Here is a 13,595-nt window from a genome sequence, read left to right on the forward strand (position 1 = left end):
ACGTTAATGAATGAATAAATCAAGTGCTGTGCCCTCTATTGCCCGGGGGATTTCTTGCCCTGGGTACTGGGCCAATGTCGCGCGTTGGTGCGGAGGAAAGGCCTGGACAGGGCTCGGGGTGACGCCTAGGAAACTGTCAGCCTCGCAATCCTGAGGCTCAGCCCCAAGGTCAGGGTCACCTCGAGCCTCCAGAGGCGACTCGTCACCCTGACGACCAACTGAAAAAAAACCGGAAGGGAGGGAAACAGCGAATCATCTCGCGATATCTGGAGCGGCTGCCTCGGCCTTCCCGGCCTGGAACTTGTTTCCAGCTCTCGCGAGACTTGCGGGAGTTGGAGCGCGGGGGCAGGTTGAGAGGAAAGCTGGAGGCGCGGGTGGGGAACATGTCGGAGTCGGAGCTCGGCAGGAAGTGGGACCGGTGCCTGGCGGATGCGGTTGTGAAGATAGGTAAGGGGCTTCTCGCTCCGGCACGCCCGGCCGGTTTCCGAGCTGCCGGCTCCAGGCTGAGCTGCCCAGGAGGGCTGAAGGGAAGCCTCACGGGAGGTCAGGCCGCCCGGCCTGTTCCGGCCCCTCCGGTCAAGGCGAGCCGCCCAAACCCCGGCGGGAGGTCACTCGGGCGGCGGGCACAGGCCCGAGGAGCCGGGGCAGCCGCCCTGGTGCGGGTGGTGGGGGTGGAATTGCAGCCCCTAGGAGGCGGTCGGGGTTGGCAGGTGGGTCGCAGAGCTCTTGAATGGAAGACCGTGTCGGGGCACAGCCTCCTGCCAGAGCCTCGGGGTTCTCCTCCCGGGTGCTGCATCCCCTGGCACGCGGCGGGGAACCGGCTCCGGAGCCCACGCTGCTCCCCGGCGGAAACCAAAGTGCCTTCTGGAGAAGGTCACCTGGAGCGTTTCATAGACACCGCCAGGCCCTGATGCGAGTAGCTGTCATTCCCCACCTGTCACCTATTTATTTGCATCAGAGTAGTCTGGGGCCTGGACTTAGAGACAGAGGGATTATGATCTGGAGTGAGAATTGGGCTGGAAAGCATTTGTTCACTTTCAGACCTTAATGGAACTCTGCGTAGTCCTTTAACACGTGCTCAGTGACGGCACAAATTATGAAGTCACTGTATGGTGGGGAGGAGAGAGGAAACTCGTTTATTGAGGGTATATTGTCTTCATTGTGCGAAATAATCTTTTTACAGGTTATGAAATGGAGAGTCAGGTGAAGGAATTTGCCCACAGTCACATCTAACAAATGGCAAAATTAGGGATTTAACCCACGTTTTATGGGGTCAAGTCCCATGCGCCTTCTTCGATACTAATTTTTATTATCCAAATGTGATATTTTTGTGTGGTAATCTGAGGGTATTTAAGAGGATTTAGGATTGTGTCTTTGAAAGAATGTGTTGAGAAATAAGATTGCATACTCCATGAGAGCAGGGATGTTTTCTGATTTCGTCACTGCTGCATCCCCAGCCCCTAAAAGAGTGCTTAATAAAAATTGTAGGCTGGGTGCGGAGGCTCACGCCTGTAATCCTAGCACTTTGGGAGGCCGAGGTGGGTGGACCACCTGAGGTCAGGAGTTCAAAACCAGCCTGGCCATCATGGCGAAACCCCATCTTTAAAAAATAAAATAAAATAAAAATTGTAGAGTGAGTCAATAAATGAAACAGTTTATCACTTACCATTTCACCTCTGAATTCAGCACTTAACAGTCAAGTGATTTGGGCAAGTTATTTAACGTTTCTGTGCCTGTTTCCTATTGGGAAATTGGCAGTAATAATTATTACTGTCTCATAGAGTGTTGGGAGGATTAAATGAGTTAGTTTGTGTAAAGGCTTGAATATGGATCACTTAGGTGTGGGTTATTTTGAAAGCAGCTAAACGGTCACTTTCATTTTGTTACTATTAACAGCTTGCAGTGCAGAGAGAAGACTTAACACCTAGATATGAAATGATCAAAGTAATTACTAGATAATATCATGTAGTTAAGAATGGGGTTTGAGCTGGGCGAAGTAACCCCAGCACTTTGGGAGGCTGAGGCGGGCAGATCATTTGAGATCAGGAGTTGGAGACCAGCCTGGGCAACAAAGTGAGAGCCTTCTTTTAACAAAAAGAAAAAGAAGGAGCTTTGGAGGTAGACAGAGCTGGGTTCAAATCATCCACTCTCTCTCTCTTCTTTACCATCCTTACTAATTTTGTAGCTTTGGGTAAGGTCTCTTTTTCAACTGTGAAATGGTAATAAAAAGAGACTTACCTAAAAGCATTAGGAAAAGTAAAGGACAGAAAAATACATAAGCTACTTAGCACAGTGTCTGGCGTTTTATGTATTCAGTAAATGGTAGTCATAATAACTGGGTTTTTTAAATTTTTTATGTATTTTATTTTATTTATATTTATTTTTAATTAATTTTTTTTTTTAATAGAGGCAGGGTCTCCCTATGTTGCCCAGGTTGATCTCTCAACTCCTGGGCTCAAGTGATCCTCCTGCCTCAGCTTACCAAAATGCTGGAAATACAGACACAAGCCAGACTCGTAATAGTTATTTATTTTTATTTTTTGAAATAGGGTCTCACTCTGTCACCTAGGCTGGAGTGCAGTGGTGGAATCTTGGCTCGTAGGAACTTCCATCTCCTTGGGCTCAAGTGATCCTCTCATTTCAGCCTCCCAACTAGCTGGGACTGCAGCGTGCACCACCATGCTCAGTTAATTTTTGTATTTTTTTAGTAGAGATGGTGTTTTGCCATGGTCCTCAGACTGGTTGCAAACTTCCGGGCTTAAGTGATCTGCCCTCCTCAGCCTCTCAAAGTGCTGGGATTACAAGCTTGAACCACTGCACCCAGCCAGTAGTTGTTGATATTAATATTGTTGTGCTACTAAAGACCACATGAGGCAGTGAATAGTGTCACTCTGTCTCTCGTGAGTGGAACATTGGTAGGGGTGTGGCATACACATGTGGAGTAAGTAGATGAGGCAAAGTAATATATGATTTCAGGTATAAGTTAAAATGAGTGATTCAGACTCTTTTGCTGTAGGGTTGAATATTAAGTGAGTGGAGGGATGGGCTCAGGTCATTCAGTAAGAGTGTGGAAGGGCTTTCAGCTGACCTTTGTAGAATGGCTTGGGATTGAATAGTCAGGATGGAAGAACTGGAGCAAAGGCCAAGTTGGATTTTTATGAGGAGTAAATTGAAGCGCAGAGAGGCTAAATAGCCAGAAGTGGAGGAGCTAGGCTTAGAACCCAGGCATCCTAATTTCAGTGTAAAGAGGGCTGATTTAGGTGGAGCCAGAACTGTGAAATGTCTTAGAGAGATTCCATTTTATCTTAGAGGTGTTTGAGTTGCCCGTTGACTTTTTCACATGCATTCTGCATGTCAACACCTCTGCCTTAAAAATTTCCTTCCAGGGCTCACTAGGCATAGGCTAGTGGGGAATCACGGGATGGTTTCAAGCAACAAATATTTATTGAGCTATGTGTCAAGTCAGTGGGCAAATAGAGAAGCTTGAGACATTTAACTGCCTTCAGTGGAATTGATGTGATGTATTAGGTTGCCATTAAAAAACAAACAAATAAACAAACAAACAAAAAAAAACGGCAAACACTGCAGTTACTTTTGTGCCAACCTAGTAAATGAAATTTTGGTATGATTGTTCTGGCAGAATGAATTTGGAGTGGCGGAAACTAGCGGTACTATGATTGTGAGGTGATAAAAGTCTGACCTGTTAGACTGGAATAAATGGGTATATTTGAGAAATTTCAAACTTTTTTTCCTATCTATGAAATAAGGGAGTTGTCCTGTTAGTGATGGGCTGAGAGAGGACAGAAGAGAGAAGAGGCAGGGGAGGCTTTAGCCTGAGTGGTCTTTGAGACCATGAAGGTGGATGCTCTTCCACAATGAGTGTATTGCTTCCTGTTTTCTCTAGGTAGTGAGGTTCTGGAACTCTTTTAAACCTCTTTGGCTGCTTACTTTTCTGGTATTTCAAAAGAGAGATGAAGACTCAGGGAATGGCAGCCTATCATAAGATAGATAAGAGGTTTAGTGGAAGATACAGACAGGGAGAAAAGGCAAATGCAGGCTTTCATCTCCATCTTAATAATTTCATTGTGGGTTTTGTTGTTGTTTTTAAGACAGGGTCTCACTGTGTCCCCCAGGCTAGAGTATAGTGATGCAATCATGGCTCACCGCAGCCTCAACCACCAGGGCTCAGGTGATCCTCCCACCTCAACCTCCTGAGTATCTATAGATATGCAACACCACACCCATCTAATTTTTATATATTTTATAGAGTTGGGGTTTCACCATGTTTCTCAGGCTGGTCTTGAACTCAGAGTCCAAGCAATCCACCTACCTTGGACTCCCAGCATGCTGGTATTACAGGCATGAGCCACCACACCTGGTCCATCTTGATAATTTCATACTCTGGCTTGGCAGAGGCTGAAGGGAAGCCATGGTGAATGGACAGCAACTTCTCTGAGTCCTTCTGTGTTTGGTTGTCTTATATCTAAATTGTTTTGCTTCCAGGGTTCACCAGGGTTATTTTCCCACCAGTTTGCTGTAAGATGACCATTATAATCACTTGCGTTTAGCATAGATGTTGTATAGCTGAGTTAAATAACTTTCTTAAGTGTGTACTTTAGGCACTGGTTCTTTAAAAAAGTATTCTTCAAGGATCTTTTCACCTGAGGCTTGAATAATATCTTAATAGAAAGTTATCATATGATTTTGTCCTGTAGGAGGAGATACATTTATTTATAAATATCCTTGCCCCCATTACTATCTTAAGAAAACAATTCTAGGCCAGGTACAGTGGCTCATGTCTGTAATCCCAGCACTTTGGGAGTCTGAGGTAGGAAGATCTCTTGAGCCCAAGAGGTGGAGACCAGCATGGGCAACATAGTTAGATCCCATCACTGCAAAAAATATATATATTAGCTGGGTGTGGTGGCATATACCTGTGTACCAGCCACTTGGGAGGCTGAGGTGGGAGGATCGCTTGAGCATAGAGGTTGAGGCTGCAGTGGGCTGCGATTGCACCACTGCGCACTCCAGTCTGGATGGCAGAGTAAGACTGTATCTCAAAAAAAAAAAGACAAAAGAAAAGCAGTTCTATTTTACCTGTCAATCCAGGTTTTAAAATATCTATTTATTTTATATCAAATAGTGTGGACGAATAGATGATTTCTAGTATGATTTGACCAGATAAATTAAGCCAGTGGATCCAAAAACAACAGCAAAAATTAAAACCCATATTGCCCTCTTCTTGGATGGGAGCTCTGAGTGATGGGTACAGTGGGCCCTTACTTGTTCCACATCTGCTTCTCTTTTTTCCTTTCTTTCAGCCCTTGGTCCTTTCTTTTCCTTTATTCCTGTCACATTTTAACTTTTCTTTTTGACCTCTGTTCTTGTTCCTGCCACTGCCAGCACATACATTGATTGCCTAGTTCATCTATAAAAGTTTGACATTGGTAGGTCTTTTTTCCTTAGTAACCCTGAGGGTAGCATTTAAGAAGTTCCTAGGTTTCCTGTTTATTTTTTATCACATTTTTCTTAATAGCATGTTTCACCGTTTGAAATTTGTAATTGATTTTTTTACTTGAGTGTTCCTTCTCTGTGGAGTGTAAACATCATAAGAACCAGAGGCTGTTTTGTTCACTGTTGATCCGCTAACCCCTGGTTTAGAGGAAAAAATTATTGTTAAATGAATGACTTGTATTGCTGAGAATTTTGTAGACTGTTCTCTGTTCATATTTGCTACTCAGCGTGTGTTTATTTTTATTTTTTATTATTATTTTTTTTAAATGAGAAGGAGTTTCTCCATGTTAGGCTGGTCTCAAACTCCCAATCTCAGGTGATCCACCTGCCTCGGCCTCCCAAAGTGCTGGGATTACAGGCGTGAGCCACCATGCGCAGCCTCAGCATGTGTTTGTTAACTAAATGAATTAATATTTAATTCAAAAAATCCCAGTAAAGTAGATTTCTGCCCGTTCACATGTTTGATCATGTATCCTTGTGTTCTTGGGACTTATACCAACTTTTAATTTCATCTGGGAATGTAAATTACTGTCAGTAGATCTTAATAATAAAGTAGTATTAAAAATGTTGGGGAGTAGTCAACTGAGAAACATAAACCAGAGAGCACTTTGTATTTAAAAAAGTAGAGGGATGATGTTGGTTTAAGTGGTAGTGCCAAAGTCTCATTGCAGGAAATTAAAAAGGAGTGAAGAATATTACATTTTATGAATGGCATGTTCTGTTAGTTTTATGTGAATGCGTCATTAATGGGTTTTGCTTATTTTATGGATTTACTTTTAAGTTTTATCAGATTTATTGAATGTTGTGGCTTTCTTTCTCCTCTCAGTTCAAGAGCTGTGGTATTTATTTTCCTTGCATGTGTGGATAATTTGTCTTAGTACCCATGGGCATGAATAAGTCACACATTTCTTGTTAGTGAGACGAGAAGACAGAGTGTCTTATCAACATAGGAGAGTTAATAGTTCTGGTCTCCACAGAGCTGAGGTCCTCAGCTTGGGCTTGTCACCCTGGACTGGATGGGAAGTTATGTCTGTTTTCAATTTCCCAGGGAAAATAAGATTTTAGGAGATGAGAATAGTCACAGACTTCCAGGGGCTGCTTCCCTGTGGTTTGAGAATTTATGAGCCCCACAAGTGTGAGTCACAGAAGCCCTGTCTTTGCCCTCAGAGTCCTGGTACAACTTACTCTTGAATGCTGAAGGCTAGTACTGGCAGGCTGTGTACCTCTTGACTAAGTTAATGTTGCTTGAGTGACAGCAGCCAGGCCTCAGACTATGGATTTGCCAGAGGATGCTTTGAGGACAATCTGATTCCAGTACTTTGTGGATTCATACAGAGGTCCTGGGAATCCCTAATGGGACTTGGAAAGCTTTAAAATTGGCTGTGTCTCATTTCCTATAGTTTTGCTCCAATGTGAGACCAGAGTAAGGAATATCTAGTCATACTAATCCACGTATTAGCCTGGAATTCTAGTTTATTCTAAAAGAAGTCAGGTTGTGTGGCAGTTCTGTGTTTTAGCATTTGAAGAAATTTATTGAATGGTAAGCTGAAGAGTGACACAGTTGAATTTTTGATGTCAGAAAAATCATTGATGAGAATGAATCAGAGGACTAGCTAGGATGAAGGCAGGGAGGAGATGTCATGGTGGAGGGAAACTCCCAAAGCTATGAGAGTTTCCTGAAACAGGCTGTCCTGGCAAGCCAAGTGTGTCAAGCACAACAGTGTTTTCCATTAACTTAGTAGCAAGGAAAACGGCAAGCCATGAACATTTCTAAGCAGCCCCTAGAATGTATTCAGTTCAGTGAACTGGCAGCATACACAGGCATTTTTTTTCTTTTCCTCATTTTTATTTTTTAATTTAATTTAATTTAATTTTATTTTATTTTATTTATTTATTTATTTATTTATTTATTTATTTTGAGACGGAGTTTTGCTCTTGTTACCCAGGCTGGAGTGCAATGGCGCGATCTTGGCTCACCACAGCCTCCGCCTCCTGGGTTCAGGCAATTCTCCTGCCTCAGCCTCCTGAGTAGCTGGGATTACAGGCACGTGCCACCATGCCCAGCTGATTTTTTGTATTTTTAGTAAAGACGGGGTTTCACCATGTTGACCAGGATGGTCTCGATCTCTTGACCTTGTGATCAAGACCCGCCTCAGCCTCCCAAAGTGCTGGGATTACAGGCGTGAGCCACCGCGCCCGGCCCTTATTTATTTTTTAAAATTTATTTTATTGCATTTTAGGTTTTGGGGTACATGTGAAGAACATGCAAGATTGTTGCATAGGTACACACGTGGCAGTGTGATTTGCTGCCTTCCTCCCCATCACCTATATCTGGCATTTCTCCCCATGTTATCTCTCCCCAACTCCCTACCACCCACTGACCCTCCCCTATTCTCCCCAACAGACCCCAGTGTGTAGTGCTCCCCTCCCTGTGTCCATGTGTTCTCATTGTTCAACACCCGCCCATGAGTGAGAACATGCGGTGTTTGATCTGCTCTTGTATCAGTTTGCTGAGAATGATGGCATCCATGTCCCTACAAAGAACACAAACCCATCGTTTTTGATGGCTGCATAATATTCCATGGTGTATATGTGCTACATTTTTCTGTCCAGTCTATCATCGATGGGCATTTGGGTTGGTTCCAGGTCTTTGCTATTGTAAACAGTGCTGCAATGAACATTTGTGTGCATGTGTCCTTATAGTAGAACGATTTATAATCCTTTGGATATATACCTAGTAATGGGATTGCTGGGTCAAATGGAATTTCTATTTCTAGGTCCTTGAGGAATCGCCACACTGTCTTCCACAATGGTTGAGCTAATTTACACTCCCACTAACAGTGTATAAGTGTTCCTATTTCTCCACATCCTCTCCAGCATCTGTTGTCTCTAGATTTTTTAACGATCGCCATTCTAACTGGCGTGAGATGGTATCTCAATGTAGTTTTGATTTGCATTTCTCTGATGACCAGTGATGATGAGCATTTTTTCATATGTTTGTTGGCCTCATGTATGTCTTCTTTTGTAAAGTATCTGTTCACATCCTTTGCCCACTTTTGAATGGGCTTGTTTGTTGTTTTCTTGTAAATCTGTTTTAGTTCTTTGTAAATTCTGGATATCAGCCCTTTGTCAGATGGGTAAACTGCAAAAATTTTTTCCCATCTTTTCCTCATTTTTTTTCATTAGAAATAAATGAACCAGTAAATACCTCTCAGCCTCAGTTTTCTTATCAATAAAATGATAGTACTTGCCCCAGAGGGTTCTTGCAAGTGAGGATAAAATGAGATAATCTCGATTCCATTCCAAGGCCTCTGTGTGCCCGCGGAGTAGCCATCATGAGCAAAGCTCACCCTCCCGAGTTGAAAAAATTTATGGACAAGAAGTTATCATTGAAATTAAATGGTGGCAGACATGTCCAAGGAATATTGCGGGGATTTGATCCCTTTATGAATCTTGTGATAGATGAATGTGTGGAGATGGCGACTAGCGGACAACAGAACAATATTGGAATGGTGGTAATATGAGGAAATAGTATCATCATGTTAGAAGCCTTGGAACGAGTATAAATAATGGCTGTTCAGCAGAGAAACCCATGTCCTCTCTCCATAGGGCCTGTTTTACTATGATGCAAAAATTAGGTCATGTGCATTTTCATATTAGACTTTTTGCTAAATAAACTTTTGTAATAGTCAAAAAAAATGAGATAATCTCTTTAGAGCAGTTAGGACGTTGCCTGTACTTAATAAATATTAACTGGAAGCTGGGTGTGGTGGCTCATGTCTGTAATCCCAACACTTCTGGGAGGCTGAGGTGGGTGGATCACTAGAGGCCAGGAGTTTGAGACCAGCCTGGCCAACATGGCGAAACCCAGTCTCTACTAGACATACGAAAAATTAGCTGAGTGTGGTGGTACACACTTGTAATCCCAGTCACTCGAGAGGCTGAGGCATGAAAATCGCTGGAACCCAGGAGGTGGAGGTTACAGTGAGCTGACATTGCTCCACTGCACTCCAGCCTGGGCAACAGAGCAAGACTCTGTTGCAAGTAAATAAATAAAAACTGGAGGCTGTAGCTGAAGAGTAGAGCTAAAAGAGTTAAAATAATTAACACATTTACCCTGATCTTGGCTATTGTGCGTTGTAGGTGAGTCTTATTGTGGTTCTTGGCTATTGTGGGTCTGACAATCAATATTGAAGTTTATATACATAATAGTAATCATTAGTGTATACTTCTTGAAACAATTTAATACCAGGTGTTTTGCCTTGGCAGGGGGTGGCACGCAGGTAAATAGGCAGTGGCCCTACCTTGGAGGGGCTTATTACCTTGAGAAACATGAAAAGGATGAAGGACATTTGAGCCCCATTTTGGAGAATATGTAGACATTTAATAGATGGAGTAGGTGGGGGAGTGTGTTTCAAGCTTTGGAAGTGTCCCAGAAGAGAGGGATACTTTGGTTCCTTCTGGGAATGATGAGAATGACCATCACTTGTTGAGCTCTTAGCTGCATGCCAGGCACAGTGCTGAGCATGTTATATTTTACATCATTATCTCATATCTTTGTAAAGTATTTTCTCCATTTTTACAATGGAAGTTCACAGTGGCAGAATCCCTCCTTTAGGATCACAGGCTACAGCTGCAAGGATAGGAAGGTGAACCCCATTCTTGTATTTATCACGTGTTAATGCAGGAGATTTTATCCTTTAGGGGTTAAAGAACTTATGTGGGGAGGGGCAAAAGATGAGGCAGGAAAGGCAGAAGGGGTGCAGGAAGTTACAGAGATTCTTTAAACTACTTTGTTGAGATATATTTCATGCCACAAATTTTCCTATTTCAAATGTACAATTTTAGTTTATTCACCAAATTGTGTAATTATCATCACAATCTAATTTTAGAATATGTTTAGCTTCCCCCAAAAGAAACACTGGACACAGTTGCTCCTGCTCCCAGACTCTCACCCCTACTTTAGTCCCAAGCAACCACCAATCTACTTTTTGTCTCTGTGGGATTTCCTATTCTGGACATTTTACCTAAATAGAATTATATAATATGGAGTCTTTTGTATCTGGCTTCTTTCACTTAGGTAATGTTTTCAGTATTCATCCATGTTGTAGCATTTGTCTGCTCATCATTCTTTTTTGTTACCAAATAATGTTGTGTGGTATATTTGTACTACATTTTGTTTATCCATTTGTCAGTTGGTGGACATTTTGTTTGTTTACACTTTTTAATTTTATGAATAATGCTGCTGTCATCAAGTGTACATGTTTTTGTTTTGTTTTGAGATGGGATCTGTGTTGCCCAGGCTAGTCTCAAATTCCTGGGCTCAAATGATCCTCCTGCCTCAGCCTCCTGAGTAGCTCAGATTACAGGTGCACGACACAATGCCCAGCCCCCCAATTTTTAGGTGGCCATGTTTTCATTTCTCTTGGATATATACGTAGGAGTGGAATTGCTCGGTTGTGTGGTAACTCTGTGTTTAGCCTTTGAAGAAATTCATTGAATGGTAAGCTGAAAAGTGACATGATTGAATTTCTGATTTCAGAAAGATCACTGCAGTGACGAGAATGAATCAGAGAGTGCTAGGATGTGGGGGCAGAGAGATAGTTCAGTATATTATTGCAAAATCTTGCCAAAGATGAGATGATCAACTGAGGGGAAGCATGAACTAAGATGAGAGCAGCAGGAGTGGAAAAGAGAGAGAGAATGGTGCTAATACAGAGGTTATATTTCTAGAACTTGAAACGCAGGTTCAGGAGTGGGAGGAGCCAGGTGATGCCAAGCCTACATAAATGAGCGTGCTGTTGCTTTTGACAAATAGGAGAGGCAAGGCGGGTGGTAACATTTTGTAGTTTCTTAAGTTCTGGTGTGTCCTGAGATAGGTCACTAATTATATGCAGTTCAGTTAAGAGAGACGAAAGTTATTGGGTTGTCATGTATTCGTCTTCATGAAAAGAAAGGATTTGGCCTTACTTCTTCCTTGTTAAGAAAGTACATGTGGTGGCTCACACCTGTAATCCCAGCACTTTGGGAGCCTGAGGTGGGTGGGCCACCTGAGTTCAGGAGTTTGAGACCAGCCTGGCCAACATGGTGAAACCCCATTTCTAGTAAAAATATAAAAATTAGCTGGGTGTGGTGGCGCATGCCTGCAATCCCAGCAACTTGAGAGGCTGAGGCAGGAGAATTGCTTAAACCTGGGAAGGGGAGGTTGCATTGAGCTGAGATTGTGCCATTGCACTCCAACCTGGGCAACAGAGTGAAACTGTGTCTCAAAAAAAAAAAAAGAAAATAGGACAGTAAAAGACTTAGCAACCGACTTGCCTTAGAATTAGAATTAACCAGCAGATTTTGTGTATTCATTCGATAAGCAAGTATAGTTAAATCGTTTGAAGTCATTTTAATGTTTAAAAAATACTAAAAGAAACCATTGAATAGTCATGGAAAAAGAAAGCAAATTATTGTTTTTCTTTAAGTATCAGTTCATCTGATAGATGTGGGTTACCACAAAGCATTGGTGGCTCACCAAAAATTGCCTGTTGGTAACCTGTGTTTGCAAACTGATACCTCTCTATTTCATGGAGTGATATCAATTAGGTTATACTTAAATATTTCAAAGGCTTTTGGTTGTTTGTTTTGGTTTTAAATTAGTACATGTTAATTGTTGAATTGGGTAGCGACATTTTATTTGCTTTATGTATATTTAAACACCAAAAATACTTTTTCCATTTGCAGCAGCAATATGAATAATAGAACATTGTGATCTTCTAGAGAAGTATTTTCTGTTCATATTATAGAATAATGTAATTAAGCGCTATATGGAGCTTGAAAACATACTTAAATTTTTGTTCTGGCTGTGGTTTTATGCTTTCCTAAAATGTGGCCTGTAACAGTTTATTAGTAAATATGCTGAATTGCTTTCTTTGGCAAGTGCATGTCAGTATTGAATCCAAGTGAAAACACAAATATTTACTTATAAAAGTCGTTTGGTGTAGTAATATTTTTACTATGGCCACTGACCCACTAGTGAAATGTTAGGGCATTGCCAGATTGGATCCTGTTTATTTAAAGGCCACTAGAAGGAGAGAAAGAGAAAGCTAACATTAATTGAATGTCTATTAATGTACCATCATATATGGTACACTGTTACCTCTTTTTTGCTTTCCCAGCAATTCAAGAAGTTTGTATTTTCACTGTTTTTCCAGCAAGAAAAGTAATGCTCAAAGAAGTTTATAGAAATTGAGAAGCTGATTTTTAAATCTCTGAAAATGTAACAATCCAAAATAGCCGAAGCAATTTTTAAAAAGAAACAGGGCTGAGATTCTTTTTTTCTTTTTTGAGGCGGAGTCCTGCTCTGTCGCCCAGGCTGGAGTGCAATGGTGCGATCCTGGTTTACTGCAACCTCCGCCTCCTGGGTTCAAGTGATTCTTCTGCCTCAGCTTCCTGAGTAGCTGGGATTACAGACGCGCACCACCACACCCTGCTAACTTTTTAGTAGAGATAGAGTTTTGCTATGTTGGCCGGGCTGGTCCTGAACTCCTAACATCAGGTGATCTGCCCGCCTCAGCCTCTCAAAGTGCTGGGATTATAGGCTTGAGCCACCGCACCTGGCTGAGATTTTTATATTAGCTGATTTTAAGACTTACAGTAAAACTACAGGACAATGTTGGAGAAGACGTGTACATACAAATCAGCAGACTAGGATAAAGTCCAGAAACAGACCCATAAATATATAGTCAATTCATTTTTGACAAGGTAATTTAATGGAGAAGAAAAATCTTTTCAACAAACCATGCTAAAACAACTAGGTATCCATATAGAGAAAAAAAATGAGCTCACTTAAAAGGATCATGGGCCTGGCCGGGCGCGGTGGCTCACGCCTGTAATCCCAGCACTTTGGGAGGCCGAGGCGGGTGGATCATGAGGTCAAGAGATCGAGATCATCCTGGTCAACATGGTGAAACCCCGCCTCTACTAAAAATACAAAAAAATTAGCTGGGCATGGTGGCACGTGCTTGTAATCCCAGCTACTCAGGAGGCTGAGGCAGGAGAATTGCCTGAACCCAGGAGGCGGAGGTTGCGGTGAG

The 13,595-nt window shown here is 42.2% G+C and overlaps 2 protein-coding genes across 2 annotated transcripts in view; both read left to right on the forward strand.

The window, feature by feature from the left end:
• The first annotated feature begins 302 nt into the window (after window positions 1-302).
• MICOS10 (mitochondrial contact site and cristae organizing system subunit 10) overlaps window positions 303-13,595 on the forward strand; it is a 34,796-nt gene continuing 21,503 nt past the window's right edge. Inside the window, exon 1 of the mRNA XM_017506111.2 lies at window positions 303-447. Within this exon, the coding sequence (XP_017361600.1) occupies window positions 384-447 (64 nt within the window). The 5' untranslated portion in view covers window positions 303-383. The remainder of the gene's footprint in view (window positions 448-13,595) is intronic.
• LOC108287607 (small nuclear ribonucleoprotein G-like) lies at window positions 8,791-9,213 on the forward strand. The gene has a single exon (XM_037730345.1). The coding sequence runs from the start codon at window positions 8,850-8,852 to the stop codon at window positions 9,036-9,038; it is 189 nt and encodes a 62-aa protein (XP_037586273.1). The 5' UTR covers window positions 8,791-8,849; the 3' UTR covers window positions 9,039-9,213.

The sequence above is a fragment of the Cebus imitator genome, unplaced genomic scaffold (genome assembly GCF_001604975.1).
Source record: "Cebus imitator isolate Cc_AM_T3 unplaced genomic scaffold, Cebus_imitator-1.0 Scaffold15, whole genome shotgun sequence".
NCBI lineage: Eukaryota > Metazoa > Chordata > Mammalia > Primates > Cebidae > Cebus > Cebus imitator.